At 44.7% G+C, this 16,944-nt stretch overlaps 1 protein-coding gene across 3 annotated transcripts in view; it reads left to right on the forward strand.

Moving 5' to 3' along the window:
- The window catches only part of LOC143355343 (follistatin), a 65,416-nt gene extending 48,848 nt beyond the window's left edge, over positions 1–16,568 (forward strand). For all 3 annotated transcript variants that reach the window (XM_076790102.1, XM_076790104.1, XM_076790103.1), the window contains 2 exons: positions 11,092–11,388; positions 15,722–16,568. In XM_076790102.1, the coding sequence (XP_076646217.1) occupies positions 11,092–11,388; positions 15,722–15,843 (419 nt within the window). In that variant the 3' untranslated portion in view covers positions 15,844–16,568. The remainder of the gene's footprint in view (positions 1–11,091; positions 11,389–15,721) is intronic.
- Positions 16,569–16,944: the final 376 nt, after the last annotated feature.

The following is a 16,944-nucleotide window of genomic DNA, read 5'->3' on the forward strand; positions in this document are numbered from 1 at the left end:
TGCTAATTTGATTCTAATGCAAATGCGTTCCGCTCTATCACCGTGGAATAAAGCTTAGCTCTCTGAACAAAGACCGGTAGCCTTCGCAGGCCTTTCAGTCAGACTCTAAGTAGCCGATGAATGTTGCGAATGCTAATCGAAGATCCAAAATTCGGCCAGTCTCCACGAAGCTGCGAGCGCGAAACGGAACAGCCATGACAAGTAGACCTTGCAACGTCTCTCGAGCACGGTGCCCCAGTGATCGCTCGTCGGTCAGCCGTCCATCCTGCCGCGGGTAGCAGGCCCCGTCCCTGGAATTCGATTTTCTGGCAAAAATGCGACCGACGTTGAGCGAAGTCTTCACCTCGGAGAGGATTAATGGCTACAACATAGTACCATTTCGAGCAATCAACCAATTCTCGTTCCACGGTTACTAAGTATTCAGCGTGGCACAAGGAGCCGGGAGCCAGGCTCGTCCGCTCCTCCCCTTGAAACGTCAAACCGCCTCGCATGGTTGTTTTCGAAACTCGCCGGTTTTCTCGTGGCGGAGGAGCAGCTCCGGGGCGCAGCCTTCCTCGTCAGCAACGCTGCACACGCTGTTGGCCTGGTGTCTGGTCACCGGCGAGAGCTGAGCAAACCTGAGCAGAGCTGAGCAGAGCTGAGCAGAGCTGAGTAAAGCCGAGCAGAGCCGAGCAGTGGCGTGGCGTGGTGTGTATAGCGTGGTGTGGCGTGGCGCGGCATGGCGTGGCGTGGCGTGGCGTGGCGTGGCGTGGCGTGGCGCAGCGTCCGCGCCAAGCTCTTCTTTTTTCGTTGGACTTGTGCAAGATCTGCCGTCTTTGTTTCTCCGCTCGGGGGCCCGGCGGCGTTTCACCCGCCAGCCGAATCGGACTCTCTCTCTCTCTCTCTCTCTCTCTCTCGCGGCGCGTCTCCTCTCTCCTTTCTCTCTCGCTCTCTTCTCTCCTAACCCCCTCGCTTCTTCTCGGCCCCCTTCTGGTCTCTCTCTCTCTCTCTCCTCTCTTCCCTCGACTCTGCCACGGCCTTTCGTTCGTTCGTACGGAGTTCCTCGCAATCATATCAACGTCCGCGCGTCCGCGTCTCTCGACATCGACATTCACCGACGCATACCTCCGGTTGGATACTCTCTCCTTCGTGGTCCCGCGAGGACCCGTCTAGGACCTCCTCCCATTGGCCGGGCTCTCCTCGCTCGCACCCTGCGCTCTGCACGCTGCAACGAATTTCACCACATAATTGCCAACTTGCAACAACGTGCTACACATCAGCTCGGTCGGGCACGCTCTGTCACAAGCGCTCTGCGTGCGTGGAACATAGGCTCTCTACCTTGCTCCCTATCTCTCTCTCTCTCTCTCTCTCTCTCTGACTCTCTCTCTCTCTCTTGTTATCTCTTTCGATTTCTTTCCCGACTCTCCCAGCCCGATATCGCGTGACCATTTTTTAGGGTGCCGCCGAGGACGTCTCATCGGCAGTTTAATTGGTTAGCGGATTTTTATGCAAAGTAACGTTTTTCTTCCCCTCCCCCCTCCCCTCCCCCTTGTAATTTCACCGAGCACCCCGGCTCAACAAGCTCGCGCCGTTGCCTCTGTCATTGATTCCCAGCCGGATGTCAATAACCACGAACGTCTTCGTATGGTTTCATGGAAATCATCCTCGGTCTGTAATTGTCCGACAAAGTGGAGATGCCCAGCGGTTTCGCGATTTCTTACGGACACCCGGTTACGGACACAGGCGTGAATACCGTTTCAACATTGACGGATTATGTTAGGATGAATCTTATTTCATGTTCTACTGATGATACTAAATGCGGGCTCGGAGCCTCTACTTTTGTAATCTATCGTTCATCGTTTTCCAAGATGATGTTGCGTGACTGAAGTACCGCAGATTGAAGCGTGTCCGAAAACGTTGGAAAAATTTTTTCGCTATTCAATCCGCCATTGGTTTCAACCTTGAAGCTCCCTCTTTACAATGATCCCCTGGTCCGGCGAAGCTCTCGTGACGTGTCACTGTAACATTGGCCGTACACTTCTCGTTCAAAGTTCAATTAAACTTCGTTTACATGAAATTTTGAGGGGCAAGCTATAGAAAAAATTTTCCCAACGATGTTAGAAAAGTTTGCTGCCAGAACATCTTAGAAAATAATGAACGATACACGACGAAAGCTTGAAGCTTGAAGCTTCGAGTCCAATTTTATTGCCGTGCGATTCTCCTTCGCGAAATTGAAATTGATATTTGAAAAATTGGAAATTCAGTGTTCGGTACACTGGTTGGAGTTGTCGATCGAAGAAGCACTGTACCGCAGCTTCTTATCTTCGACGGCGAAGGGGGTTGCCGTGGAGCGACGTACCGCCTCGAATGACCTAATAAATAATTCAAATATCTAACGAGCGCACAGTTAACGTCCGTTCCCTGTATGAATTTACTGTCGCGTCGATGGCCGTTCCCATTGCCCCCTCGTCGCGCCCTTTCTCCTCGGCGTTCCTCGTTGTCGTCGTCTGGTTCGTCCTCGCGCTGCTCAATACTGTAAACAACCGGTAAAGACAACCTTTGCCCGTATGCAAACCGTGCACGTCGTGCCGTGACTGCGTTTTACATATCGCCGTGGTAACGGACCGATGCGAGCTGCATTCGGCCAGCGCGACGGCCACGGCGCGCGGTGTCCACCGTGAAATCCGCCGGGGACCTTGGCGATTTTGCGAATCCGTGTGCACGCGTATAGAAGACGCGGCCACGTCCTCCGTGGGCCGCGAGAAGCCATGAACCATTCGCGGTCCTGAATATTCCGATCGGCTAACTGTACCTTCCTTTCTCCGTGCCAGCGGAAAATCGCGTGAACCGCTCTCGCGTGTGTGTATTTACACGCGAACCACCGACCGACCGAGGAATCGATGCTGCCTTGCAAATAATAGCCTGTGCCGAGCTGTCTTGCGGATAGCTTGTCCTCCATTCAAATCGCCCTAAACGCACCAACAGGTTATTTAGCTCTTTCCCAGCCCGTTAGCTCCTTTGACGACCTACCAGCGAGCTGGACTCTTAACGCCTTCCCGTATTTTAACGAGTCTGGCTCGTCGTGAAGATTTCGGCGCAAACGTAAACATCACGAGTAGGACTCGTCGAGTGAAAATCTGCCAAACGTAAACATCACGAGTCTGTCTCGCAGGTATTTATATTTCGGCTAGTATTGCAACTGCTTTCGGTCCGGATTTCGCCGAGGTAAATAGCACGGGAAGGGGTTAACCCTCGAGCCTCTACTCATTTTACCGATTTATGTTACTTTCGTCGATACAATTTTCCAACTGTTCTCGGCCGGTAAACAATAGGTCGTTCAGGTTGTTAAAAAGCTTTTAGGGCGGAAAGCATTGAAAACAAGCTTTCGGGGGTGGGCGGGATGATAAGGGTAGACGAAACAGCCTAATCTCCGCCGTCCATTTTTCCGGTATGTCCAAGGAACTCGGAAATGTGAACCGACGGTTCCCGAAAACGCGAAATCCGTCGGGCACGAGGAAACAGAGGGGGGAGGAAGAGACCGTAGACGGAGAGACACGGCACACAGCACAGAGGACAGGGAAGTAAATAAGTAAATAAACCAGCCGGCTTAGCGAGGAGGTGTCGCGATGCAAATAATCGTCTTTCTCGAGGATCCGAGGCGCGAAAGTGCACGTGTCTGTAAATATGCACACGGTAATATGCGCGCTGGAACGCGTACGAGTTACCCCGGCCCCGCTACGCCTCGCTCAGCCCGGAGTCCTGCCGGTCCGGATTCTTTCATATTCACGGACCTCTCGTACCGGCGCGGCGCGCCGCCGGTGCCATCTTATCACGCCAGCACGGGCGTTAAGTAATTTGCTTATTTCTTTTTACTCGCTGCTAATAGCTCCACCACACATTGCCACGGTTTTCTCAAGCGTCGATCCGCGTCGAGCCGCGTCCCGCCTGCTTTCTGCCAGCTATCGCCCGCTCATGCTCGCTCTTGCCAGCCTGCCAAGCGTTTTTCGGGGACAGTCTTTCGGTTTCAAACCGTGCTTTGCAAACGTTCCTTCATCTACGAATTTCGATTTCGACGCTGCAACATCTCTCGAACATTCGGAATCCAACATGGCGGTCGTCTCCGACAATTCTGCGATCGGCTTGTCCCGAGAGAATCTGATTTTTATTTAAATCCTCGTTGATGGGTTATCGTAAACACTGTTAAAGATTTGCCTGTCAACGAAATGAAATAATTTTTATTTCTAAGCGTGTTTCTATAAATCGGAGGATCTCTGGAAGAGGGTTCCAAAAGACGGGTTCCATTTGATGTGAACATCGTCAATGTTAACCAGGATTGATGCTTCTCCCCGCTTATTATGTTTCTCTCGCGAGTTCGGATATTTTCGGATTAAATTTGTATGGTACCCATCTTGTATATAGTTAGTCTTTGTGTGTTTTTTTTTGTGTTCGCGCAGATTGAATTGACTACATTCTTGTTGGTAGAAGTCGACGATGGCAACGTTTTTAATTTTGGCTAGAAGTCGCTTTTCAGCGCGCCAGCTCTACAGTTAAGCGTCCCGTTGATGATGCGAGGGAAATTGTCCATCTGCTTGCGTCCCTTGAATTATGGTCGTGGTGCTGTCGCGACGATCGTCCAGGACGGAAGCGGATAATGGCGCGACTGGGAAATCCATTTCTGTCGGACTAAGGGGTAAATAGAGCCGCGACGCCCGGTTAGCTGTCCTCCGGCTTCATTTGATGATGACTCGAAGGTTTAGGAACTGGGTCTTTGTAGTTCGTGATAGCGGGGCTGTCTTAACTGTTCAACACTTCCAACATGGTGTCCAGGATGTGCGAAGGTGCACAGATGTTCAAAATGAAACATATTAACGATGTTGGGAGTTAATATTGTGAAAAAGACAATTCCTACTAATGTCGATTCGCGGAGCTGTTAAGTAGAGCTTCCCTGTTTATGTGACTGAAGGCTTCGCACGCTTTCCATCTGTTTTTATTCGGCGGTCAACTAAAATTATCCATGATGTATATAAATAGACTCGAATAATTCTGATTTGCATACTGATCAGCAGCCTGGCTATCATATTTCAAGACTCCTACTTCAAGAAACAGGAATGATGAGAAATGGCAGGAAAGTAGAAAATCAACTTTCTTGTCGGTGTTAATGAAACCCCGAAGGCCCGTTTGGAGGCAGTTGTTGAAACGAAAGAGTTGATTTATGAACAAATAGAAAAGCTGCTGATCGTGCTGGCACGTGTCGCTTATGTCCAAGTAGGACTTGCAGTTCGAGAGATTTTAATTCGACTTCCAACATCGAAGATTCGCGGATTCGATTCGGATATAACTTGATCTTGCGAATCGCGACGGTCCTGAAACAAAACGTGGCCCCGGTCGAAAGTAAATATAACGTTATAAAGAACAAAGGGGAGCGATCTTATCACCGATCGTTAATTACAGGACGAAAAACTGGTTCCCGCTGACTTGTCCATTTAATGCCGTTGCTAATTAATTATGTCGGGCCCCTAAGAGAGAGCTCTAGCCGGTGGATCCGAGCAACGGTTCTATCCGCGGCTTTGTTACGACTGGTAGAACGAGTTCCGAAAAGGATACGCTTTGAGCTTCGCCATGTTTCCTTTCGATCATCGATAACGACTTCTCATTAATTACTATTGGCGTGCACGCGTCCGTACACAGTGTTCCAAAGTACACGGGATCACTCGATTTATCACTTACACTCGTTAATTAGAAAAGACACCTACTCTCGCGTTCGCAAGTCGTCGGACTTCAACTTTACCTTTGAGAGCAATCTCGATTATGACAGTCCTCGCAATTATACTTAACACCGAGCCTACCATCCCCGGTCAAATGACCGTTCTCAGCTGTTGTATCTTATAATTATTGAAATGATAAACATACTTCTATCGAAAACGATTATACAAATTTCTTTATTCAAGAATATATTCTAATAAAAATTTGAAAAACAATTGAATTGAAAACTTCAAAATCTAAATAAATTGTGTTATTTGTACAAGGTAAGACGTGTTAGCTTTTAAAGCTTTTAGTGCTCGGTGGATTTAGTGTTACAATCTTTCATTGGACTGGCTTATAAAAATGACAACGTTGAATTTATTTAGCTGCTGTTAATTTGAATGTGGACAGTGTAGTATGTCAAGTGTAAAATCAAATTGTTTTATGCTCCTCGAGTAATGATGTCAAAGCACTGCAAAAGGGTTGAATAAACCGCACCTCGCCAGAAGAACTGTTCTTTCGGCAGTCCGTTCGGCGGAATACGATTTTAACCCTGAAGCGAGCGCACTGTTTTAAATCATACGAGTCAACGCGTGGGCGTGCGAAATGCGCCGCCGTAAATTGCGCTCGATTTATGGAGAAAAACAAATAAATTTCGCCGAAAGAATTTGTTCGGTAAGAGGCTATCACTTATTCTTTAATTCACCCGCTCAACGTTTATGCTCGATATGTCTCCTCGGTGCGGCTCCATTTCTTTTATTAATCGAATTCCTACAGAATTCTTCAGGCTCGAAAAACTATATATAACCTGTTAAAACACCGTGCATGAAAAAATTATTTTGACATCATATTCACAGACATATTTATAAACTTTTATTACTGGACATCGGAAAAATGGGTGAGTGAGATTTTAAACAGCAGGCAGATGAAAAGAATTCAATAACGTCTGTCATATTCAATTTACTAAAATTATTAAACGAGGAATGAAATATTTCTCTGTTTACTTAACGAGCACGCGCCTCGCGAGAAATTCTCAGCGAGACGCTCGAGAGCAGTGGAGGCCATTCTAGCCTTGCTCCTATTGGCTAGCTCGCTGCTGACGCAATGCAAATGGTGGGGGACACGGGGCTCTAACGGGAGAGTCAGTCAGAGTGTGACGTTACGGAGGAAATTCTGAATATTCTTGAAAGCGTAGTGACTTTTTAAAAATTGTTGAGCATTTCTTTCAGATATTTAAAGGATCAATTAGCCAATGCACAAAGAATTTCGTGAGAAAATTATATTTGTATCGTCTATTATGTAACACAGTATCTTTCGAATATCTTAAATTTTTTTATGTTTCTCGAGCATTGATCTTTTAAACTGTGGATGAAATTTATTTTCCAAATAGACACGTCAGATTCTGTGTCACGACGTCCTCAATTAACGTTATCCGGAAGACATGGCCGTACGTCTAAGACTTGAACTCCTTAACGAGCACGTGCCTCGCGAGCATATGCTCGTTCGTAAACCACAATGTTCGTACGTACACGTAATGGTCGTGTGCATTCCTTCTTGCGTTGACCCCCGTCGCACACATGAATCATAAATCATAGACGCGTTATATCGCGGATTTGCAAACAGGACCGCGGTCGTCGAAGTCGTGTTTCGCCGTTTGAAAATTTACGACTCTATTGAAGAGTGTTGCGCGCGACACGTGTTGAAGTATTTACTTAGACGGGAAATCAAAGTGATATATTTGACGGATCGGCGGAACAATAATCGCGCGCATTACGCAACACGCTGATTGCCGGTATTTTCTTAAAAAAAAAAAAAGAATATTCTCAATCGACACAATCGCTCGTAACCCTGCCGATGAAGTGATAAACGTTGCTGTTAGCTGTACGCATAAATAATTCATTAACATTGGCCAATATCCACATTCACATATTTCAGTGTTTGGAAGTCAATCGAACGAATACTAAAATAAAATTCCACGATATTATTATTTTGAATTGAAAATTATCGAAATTTATGTACAAATGTTTATTTACGGTTTTCTGAATAGATTTTAATGGAGGGTAATGCCAGACAGCGGATTTTATGCGTTCATGACAAAACTGAGGTGTAATTTAAAGCAGTGAAAACGTTAGAAGAATTTAGAACTGAATGAAAATAAATTTCTATTTCGCTTGAGTTTATTGCAATTCCGTTGACTGGTAATGACGTTTGTAGTTTGTCCGAACGCGAACGTTCGTGTCGAGTCTTTTAAATTTTTCTTGATATCGTTCCAGATACTGATCCGTTTCTCTTAAATTGTTGTGACACTGCTCGTTTTGCATCGGTTAATTTCAGCCAATTGCTAGTTCTGTTTCTCATCTTTCTAAGAACCACTGAACCGCATCATAGGAAGAATTGATTCCTCGATTCATCGATGGAAACTTCTGTCCAACAACAAGCTGCGCTCGTTTTTCGAACGGAGACCGACGTTTATCTCGAAAGGAACGTAATCGCCGAACACGCTTATTGAACTTCCTCTCTCTCTCTCTCTCTCTCTCTCTCTCTCTCTCTCTCTCTCCCTCTATTTTGTTTTTCTTTTTCAGCATCCTCGTTATTATATAATGCGAGTCTGGCGAATGATTCGTCTTAAACGTCGAAGGCAACGGATTACTGCAATTTATCGTATCACTTGATACGCGATGACTAATAAACAGAATGCAATGTTATGCAACGCCGTGTGTACGAGGGTCATTGGTCATTCAACCTAGTGTAGCATTGACACAATGTAATCACTGATTGGGCCACGGTAACATGTACGAACTGACATGATTACCGTCGTGCTTGCGCACCGTGCGAAACTGCAAATAATTTGCATAATTTCACGGTACAGATATTTTCATTAATTTCCTATTAGTCTCTATCTGATTGCAACAGTTCGATAGAAAGAAGAATTACTGCAGGCGTTTATTTGTTGCACTTCGTCCTGAAAAATTGTGAATTCACGTTCACAAAATTTAGAAAGCATGCAGCGCGTGTACCGTGTATGGATTCAGACACTTTCCTACGAGCTCTAAACATGTTAATGCGACAGATAGACCTGTTAATTAATCGCACATACGGTCGCCTGTAATTGGCGAAAGCCGAAACTTTCTTTGTGCACGCACAGATAATGTGAAAGAACTTGTACGCAAAGAAATAGGTTGAAGAAATTGAAAGGTGTAGAATCGCATCGATGTTGAAAAAGATGAACAAAATACAAAGCACAGAGAATGATCAAACCTTCTATCGAAGGCGGGACAGTTTATTTGTTAACATTTGTTTAATCGTTTCATTGGGAGCTTCCCATACTTTATATTCCAACAAAATTTATCAAAGCTAATCTTTTGAGGACTCCGAAACTGCTGGAGGAGATTCGAACAAAGTCGTGGTCACCTTATGCAGTTCAATGAATTATAGTTACTCCTATAGAAAAACAGGAGATTTGTTTCCCTGTGAAAGCAGAATCGGCTAGCATCAGCGAGGCTCCCTCCGCGAGTATAGTCCCGATGCTTAATCTTATTCTTTTAATAAAGACATAGCGCTGTATTCTCATTAGTATAATGCTCGGTGTACTACAATTTGCGTAATGTATCTTAATAAATTCAATTGCTCTTGCTAAGCAGATGTCCCTCAATGTATAACAATGTACCGCTGTGGTCTGCGCGACAAACATCAAGATCAAGCCATCGGGACAGGCTTCCATATAAAAGTACGTGCGCGGCCTAAGCATCGCGTCTAACGACATGGATCGCATTACCGAGCGTGAATCACTTAATATTAATATAGTACAGTCACATAGTACGGCAAACATAGACAACAACTACAGCCGCGAGTGATACGATGATTGCCCCGATCTGTACGTGCGCTAAGAACCCTAGAGCAGACGCTCGTCCGCCATTTTGAACGGCCCAGAACGGTCATTCGAAGAGCAAACGTGCCCTACATAATATTTAACCATAGAGAAACAACGACAAAATGGTATATAAAAAAAAATGTACAGCTTTCGATAAGTCTTTCCAACAAGTTTCTAACAAGTCTGAATTTGATCATTTTTAAACAACGTTACATCGTTTCACTGTGTTTCGAGAATTCAGGATCTAAGAAATAAAACAACGTATTATGCATTGTGCGTTGTTATGCACTCACAGCGTCACAGTGCACTCACAGTTCAGTGTAGTTAAGTTATGACAAGAATGAGTAGTTGTAGTTCGAAACAGTAGGAAGGCTAAAAGAATTTAAGAGTATTGCTACCTTATCTTGAGCCTAATCAAATTCTTAACGAAAACAAAAAAAAAACGAATCATAATTTTTTGCAACGGATGCAGAATAAAGATTCCCAATCTACTGATCATATTGTACACACTAATGCTAGCAATCTGACGATATTGTGTATACAAAATTACAAGAGTGACCTTGAGAACCCCCGAAGAAATCTTTGAAGCACATTCGTCCATGAATAATATCGCTTAAATTGCGTACAAAATATATTCGACATAGAATTGCACATTCAACCTGAAAAAAAAACGATTGAATTATTAGTTATCCTACGTCGAAGAAACTGTGGAAATTTCAGTGCGTTCATCAAGGTTGTTTTAGACAGTGTTCACGTAATACGAAACGAATTTTGACGGCCATGATCCCGAGGCGCGAACGCTATTGTTAGTGGCCAGACGCCGCCGCTTCCATATTTTGACAGAGCTCGCTGCCACACACATCCGCAGTCTAATGAGAACGAATGGTATTGAAAGAGACTGGCTAGTAGTAGAAGGCTGCTGTGACGAGGCAGAAATGAGAGACAGGTTCAATCGTCGAATTAGACGCGCTCTGTCCTCGTCCGCTGACAATGAGTAGTTCCATGCGGCGACTACGTTCGCAGACACGATTACTGCAATAATATATCGTTACACCTACTTGGGTCAATGGCCCACTTCTCACGGGGGGATCGTGCAATGTATTGCTCATTTTTCATTCTGCCAGTCGTCAACGCGTACGCGACCCGATGAAACATTACGCAATTCGTGCATTGACCGTACACGTTCAGATAAATGATCACGGCCGGTGGTTGACCGACGGAATTCAGACGTCCAGACGGCTTCTTTTCTTCTCGCGTACCGCTTCCGTGATCTTTCAAATTCAAATTTATTGTAATACAATTTCACCGTGGCACGCAACCTGTTCGGGTCTAGAGCGTCATTTCGTAGGCCCTGTTTGGAAATTCTTGTACAAAAAGATTGTTTTGTATCGAGATTTTGCACACACACATTTTCATCGGGTCAATTTGTACAGAATTTTTCGTACAGAATTTGTACGGTATTGCAATTCTAACGACGCAGTGTTCGTCTTTCTGCACAGAGAACGCAGACTGCACCACGATTCGTTGCCGCGAGGGGCAGACGTGTCTGTCGGAAATGAAGTCGGGCCGACCACGTTGCGTGACCTGCACCCATCGCTGTCCCCGGAAGCGGGAGCGGGTCCGGAACCGGACACACCGCGATCGAGATCCATCGGCGACCATGTTGTGCGCCACCAACAATATCACCTATCCCAGTTGGTGTCACATCGTCAAGGACGCCTGTGTTACCGGCTTCGTCCTCGAGACGCGACACGCCGGCCCCTGCAACGCCTACGACACCTCTCCTTTTTACATTGGTAAGTCCTGCTCATTTTTCATCGCCGGTATTCCCTCCGTAGCGTCCCGGAACCCGAGAAACCCTCGGCAAGTCGCTCGGGAGCAGCGGTGGCTATTCTGGCTTCGTTCCTATTCGCTGACGTACTGCGAGTGGTGGGGTGATGCGTGGCGCTAACGAGAGAGTCAGTCAGAGTGCTACTCTATGGACGAAACGCTGCACTTTGTTAATCGTTGGGAGATTTCGATGAAAATCGAATATATATGTATTCACATCTTATTCAACTCTTCTTGCGACATTACACATATTGCACAAGTATTAAGCTTAATATTAACAGCAAATATTACCATGGAGACGTCCACTATCGGACCAGGCACACATTCGTCTTGAATCAATGAATTGAATAACAAATGGCACCTGTGACTAGTGGTTCTATACCTTGGCACAGTTGACTTCGAAATGGCGTTGTAACTTTCTTCGTGCAAAAATGGTAATACAGAAACGGCGTAAGATCGTCCATTGTCCATCGATGGTTCATACAAAAATGGTAAATGGTCGGCTACTGTCGATCAATGCCTGGAACCAAAATGGCATTCGCAGAGATGGTGAATGATTAGGCATTGCGGACAGAGTTGGCAGCGAAATATGATTCCGCGTAGCACGGCGCGACGGTAGGAAGCGAGAAACGCGATTTTCTACCGGTGCACGCTCGGCCGGAACTCTAGAATGCCACGGCTAGTCCTTCGCGAAGAGTTTTCGCGATTGACTGTGTTTAACGGGCGAGACAAGCGAGCGCGTGGGCGCGTGTATTCTCAGAGGCGACTCGGACAAGGCGAATTCCACGGTGGATTACGACGATCGCCTCTCGGCCCGCAGACGGCTCCGTGAACGGTCCACGCCTCCGAAAGAAAAAGATAAATGACCAGACGCGTACGCCGCTTTATCAGGGTATGGGAAACGGCGGGCCCCTTCTCAGCACACCGGCGCGCGATCCCGTGCTAAATGCGAAATCAAATCGGAATGGAAGCGTCGACGGACCGCGGCGCTGTTACCATCCGGGTCCCCGGCGAACATTCCGTTGGATCGCAATGAAAAACGATTCAATGGTCTCTCCTTTTCTCCACTCTTTTCCACCGTCGATGCTTTTCGAGACTTTTTCGTTCTTCTCGCTCCGACGCGATCGCGTCCCATAGCGGCGAGAACAATATCTTCCCGATGCCCCGTGATCGGTTTATCGAATATTAGCTCGCCGTGAGTTTGCGTCGCGATATCTCGTTGTGTAATAGCTCGGTTCGAGATGTTTGCATGGTTCGAGTCGGCACAGGAGATTGTAGGAAATTCCGTGGGGAGTACAGTAAGATGAGGCTGAACTAAGTTTTTCAGGCTGTTGCACACTTTGCCCGGGCCGCGTGTAACATTTTAATGATGTTACGGACTGTACTGTTTCACTTCGGTCTCTGCTGCGCGAATGCAAATTTGTTAGACCGAGGAACTTGTTTCTCTGTCGACCGATCTCGATGAAACTTTTAGCACGCATACTGCTCGCTGCGAATGTGCGATAGATATTTGTTAAATTTTTCTCATATCCTTTAACCCATTTGCATCATTAGCGTATATATGCGATCAATTTTCTTGATCACTATCGCCGGAGCGTGTATATACGCTCAATTTTCCTGGTCGCTATCACCGGAGCCGTATGCATACGCTCAACTTTGTTGGTCACTATCATTATTGATAAAAAACAGAAATGGAGGATGTTGTTGGAGATGAAAGTAGTAATTCTGATTTTTTCTTATAATCATGAAATGTGAAGTTCTTTTACTTGTAGTCATTTTTGAACTTAAATATACTAAAAAAAAAAGTTTGAGGATAAAGGCTTCTTTTTTAAACTACTGGTGAACTTTAGTAGGTCTAATATCTATCTAATAGGTAACGTAGGTCTAATATCGTAAATTTAAAATTTGACATTCATACTTATTTGTATGAATTAAGTATGAATATTTCAAATTAACAATTAGGCAAGGAGATTGTTAGCGATGTATTTACGAGAAAAACGAGTTGGCGTAATTTGAGATAATGGATTAAAAGAATTTAAGAATGTTGGTGTACTATCTTCAACTTGTTAAGATCATTAGAAAAAGAAAACAACTTTTAACTGTGCCTTGGAATTGATAAAGACAAATTTTATTTTGCCTATAGATCCGCAGTCTAACGATTATATTTTTACACTGTCTATAAATTCACTATATGACTTTATAATAATCTACTATGTGTGTAGCAGTAAAAAAATTTTTGGGGGCACAGTTAATTGAAATGTGCCTTTACTGCTAAAGGGTAGCCACTTAAAGGAATGAAATTGGTGTTAAACGTGAAAAATTGGATTTCGGTCAGGAAATGCTGCTTTCTAGACCACTCTGCATTGTCGCGTTTCGACGGCCATTGGGAACGACGGTACTTAACTTTGCTGAACCCCTGCGCGTTTTAAGCTGGAAAGACTTTGTTGAAATCTTTCACGCTTTTCAGGCTGAAAAGTCTTTGCCCGGGATCGCTTTGAGCTGGATTCATGCTACTCGCCACCAGAGATAGTCTCCGCCGGAAAATTCTTCAATAAAATTACCACGCGACGTGTGTCCTCTCTTGATGAACCCTTTGCAGTGTTTTTCACAAAGACCATTTACCACCGACTTATAATCCTAGTTCGTTTCATAAAATATTCAAACTTCCATCGACTCTTGCCGCATGATTTGGAAATAGAAGGTACCTCCAAACGACTCTTTAACAATTATCCATTTTATATTCCAAGGAAATGCACATTCGGGACTTGGAATTGCAATGGATAGTTTAAATATTTGGAACGGAGACAGGGAATACCAAGGAATAAACATAATTTATGTTTCGTTTCGAGTAGTATTTGCTAAATCCGTTCGAAGATTTCCGTTCTTCCGTCTGTGAAGAATATTAGAAGTTTTCAGAAACGAGCGTGTAAAGGCTCCGAAACATTTACGACCGAGCTACCGACTAATTAAATTCATTGTGTGACTATTTTATACTCCCCAAACGGGCCGGATTCGATTAAAATGCCAGGATGCACTTTTATCTATCCCCGTGTGTTCTTCTAGACGTAGAAACCTGTTGCATGTGGCGCAGAGAACACGTAGCTTTTACGGATCGGTTTATAGCATCCTAAATTAATTTCACCGCCGAATACACGACTTTACGTCGACTATAGTCTGTTATCGTTGAAATACGAACGTAATTTATAGAAAATAGCGAATTCCCCTACTCGTTACACGCGTCATTTCTCCAGCCCTTATTGCCGTTATTAAAAAAAAAAAAACTGTCGTTCGACAGATTTCTCATTACGTTCGAATGAATTATTTTATTGTTAACGATTGAATCGTATAGTTTAGGCCGGCCGCTTTCAGAGACGCGCGTCGCTATGTGGTCCACATATATTACGGGATTTATGCAAGCGTGCATTATTATTCTGCATAGATTAACATTTTCAATGGCCGTCTTCACGGCCGACAATACCAGGAACGCGTTCCTTTTTCTGAATCATAATGGAGCGCAGCTGGACGCGAGATCCTCTTGTGCCACGGCAAACGTGACTATATCGTAATTACATCAGAAAACGAGACAATGACGGCTCACTGTTACGCAAATTATAAGAGAGAGATCGTAATACATTACTGAACAGTAGCTTTTCAACAGCTCGCATTGTCTTTACGCAGTAAACCATAAACGCGGCATAACGGTGCCGCGTTTTGCATTTCACTGAACCGGTCACGGGAAAATCGAACACTGTGACACACATTTTCTAACGTTATTTTTATCAAACCAGCTGGACTCAAACGCCGCGGCGGCGACACGTACATTTCGAATGAGAAACACTCTCTTTATTTTTCAATATTTTACCATGTTTGGCTTCCGAAGCTCATTATCTTCATCGCACTTTTCACTGTGGGCTGTTCTAAACAATTGCAATCGTAGCTCCGATCGTTAAATCGGAAAATTGTTATTATAAAATCTCTGCTGAATTTCTACTGAAAAATAAAACGCCTGTGGTAATCACTAGACGCATTTATGACAAAAGTGGGCTAAACTTTCCTTCGGGAAACCAGAGATTTTTTACTTTTTTTAATGCAATTCTGTAGATTTCGGCGAGAAAATGCCGAAAATCCAGGTTTCAATCCTAGGGGATCAAAAGTTATGCGCGTGTAAAGACGTACGACTTCCAAATCTTGTTTTGTCAAGGGTTTGGCTTGAATGAATGGTCCCCGACGCGGCAACGCAATAATCACGCGTTATTAAGCTAGAGCCGATTAATCATTTGTTGGTACCTTTTGTTGCAGAGGAGGACAACACATCGAGCAACTATGGCGTCGATCTGGCGGACGAGGACGCAAGATTCGAGGACGCAGAATCGTCCTTATCGTACAACGGGCAGACGCATCGTTCCCTGGCGTTGTCGTAGCGCGCGATCGATCGAGATCGCTCGATCCTCTTCGCCGCCAGATAAGTCGTAGATCTCTCTTCCATTCTCTCTTTCCCTCTTTCTCTCTCTCTCTCTCTCTCTCTCTCTCTCTCTCTTTCTCTTTCTCTTTCTCTCTCTCTCTCTCTCTTTCTCTACCGGCCGTTTAGGAGGGTCGCTCGCAACAGTTCGATCAGCAGATTATCGATACGCGCGAGCTACCTCGAGGATCTAGAGAGGACCGAGGACGATGCAACCGGCCGCTTCCCGCAGGATGCAATCCGCAAGATGCAATTCGCGGACACGGCCGTGGTCATTCTCGAGTAACGCTGCGAGGATGCATCGTCCAGCGACGGATAAGATAGGTTAAGGGCGGATCAGTATTCTTTTCTCTGTTTTCGGAGAACCCGATAGCCACCGGATTCTGACGGATTAACACTTTCGCGGCTCGGGATCTCTGCATAGAGTTTTTGCACAGGTTTGTATTTATTAGCAATTGCGGACAATTTCGTTATTCGTTCAATTACGAGAATTGAAAAATGGAAATTCTTCCTTGAAAATCTTTACCATCGGTGGAAAGCTGTAATTTATATCAGACACGAATATTGATTTGTGTAATTGAACATACGTTTCTTTGAATCTGTCGTATCCTTAGGAAGTGTTCCAAATGTTCAGGTGATTCGAGTCGTGCACAAAATCCGAATGCTTAGTATTCTCCTGTACATTGTATTCGTAGTATGCACGATCTACGAACGAGAAACGAATCGTTGTGTAAAAATTGGATACTTTTAATACTTTCGTAGATTTGTTACGATTTCGATTTTCGAGAAACGGGTAAAGTATAGTGCATCAAATTGAACTCGATAACACAATTGTTGTGCTTCGAACGATAATCTCGTAATAGGCTCGTATTAGTAATTTTAACTGCCCAGAGGAAGGGGTGATCGTAATTGTTAGTATTAATTTGTTAGTATCGATTTCAGGCGAAATTGTGCAATAGTTTCACTTCGTTTAACTTTAGATTGTTTTAATTAATTTATTGTTCCCGAATAAATGTAATGAACGAAGTCTGACTGAAAAATCGTGCAAATTATGTTAGCATAA

The sequence above is a fragment of the Halictus rubicundus genome, chromosome 6, assembly GCF_050948215.1.
Source record: "Halictus rubicundus isolate RS-2024b chromosome 6, iyHalRubi1_principal, whole genome shotgun sequence".
In the NCBI taxonomy this organism is placed as follows: domain Eukaryota; kingdom Metazoa; phylum Arthropoda; class Insecta; order Hymenoptera; family Halictidae; genus Halictus; species Halictus rubicundus.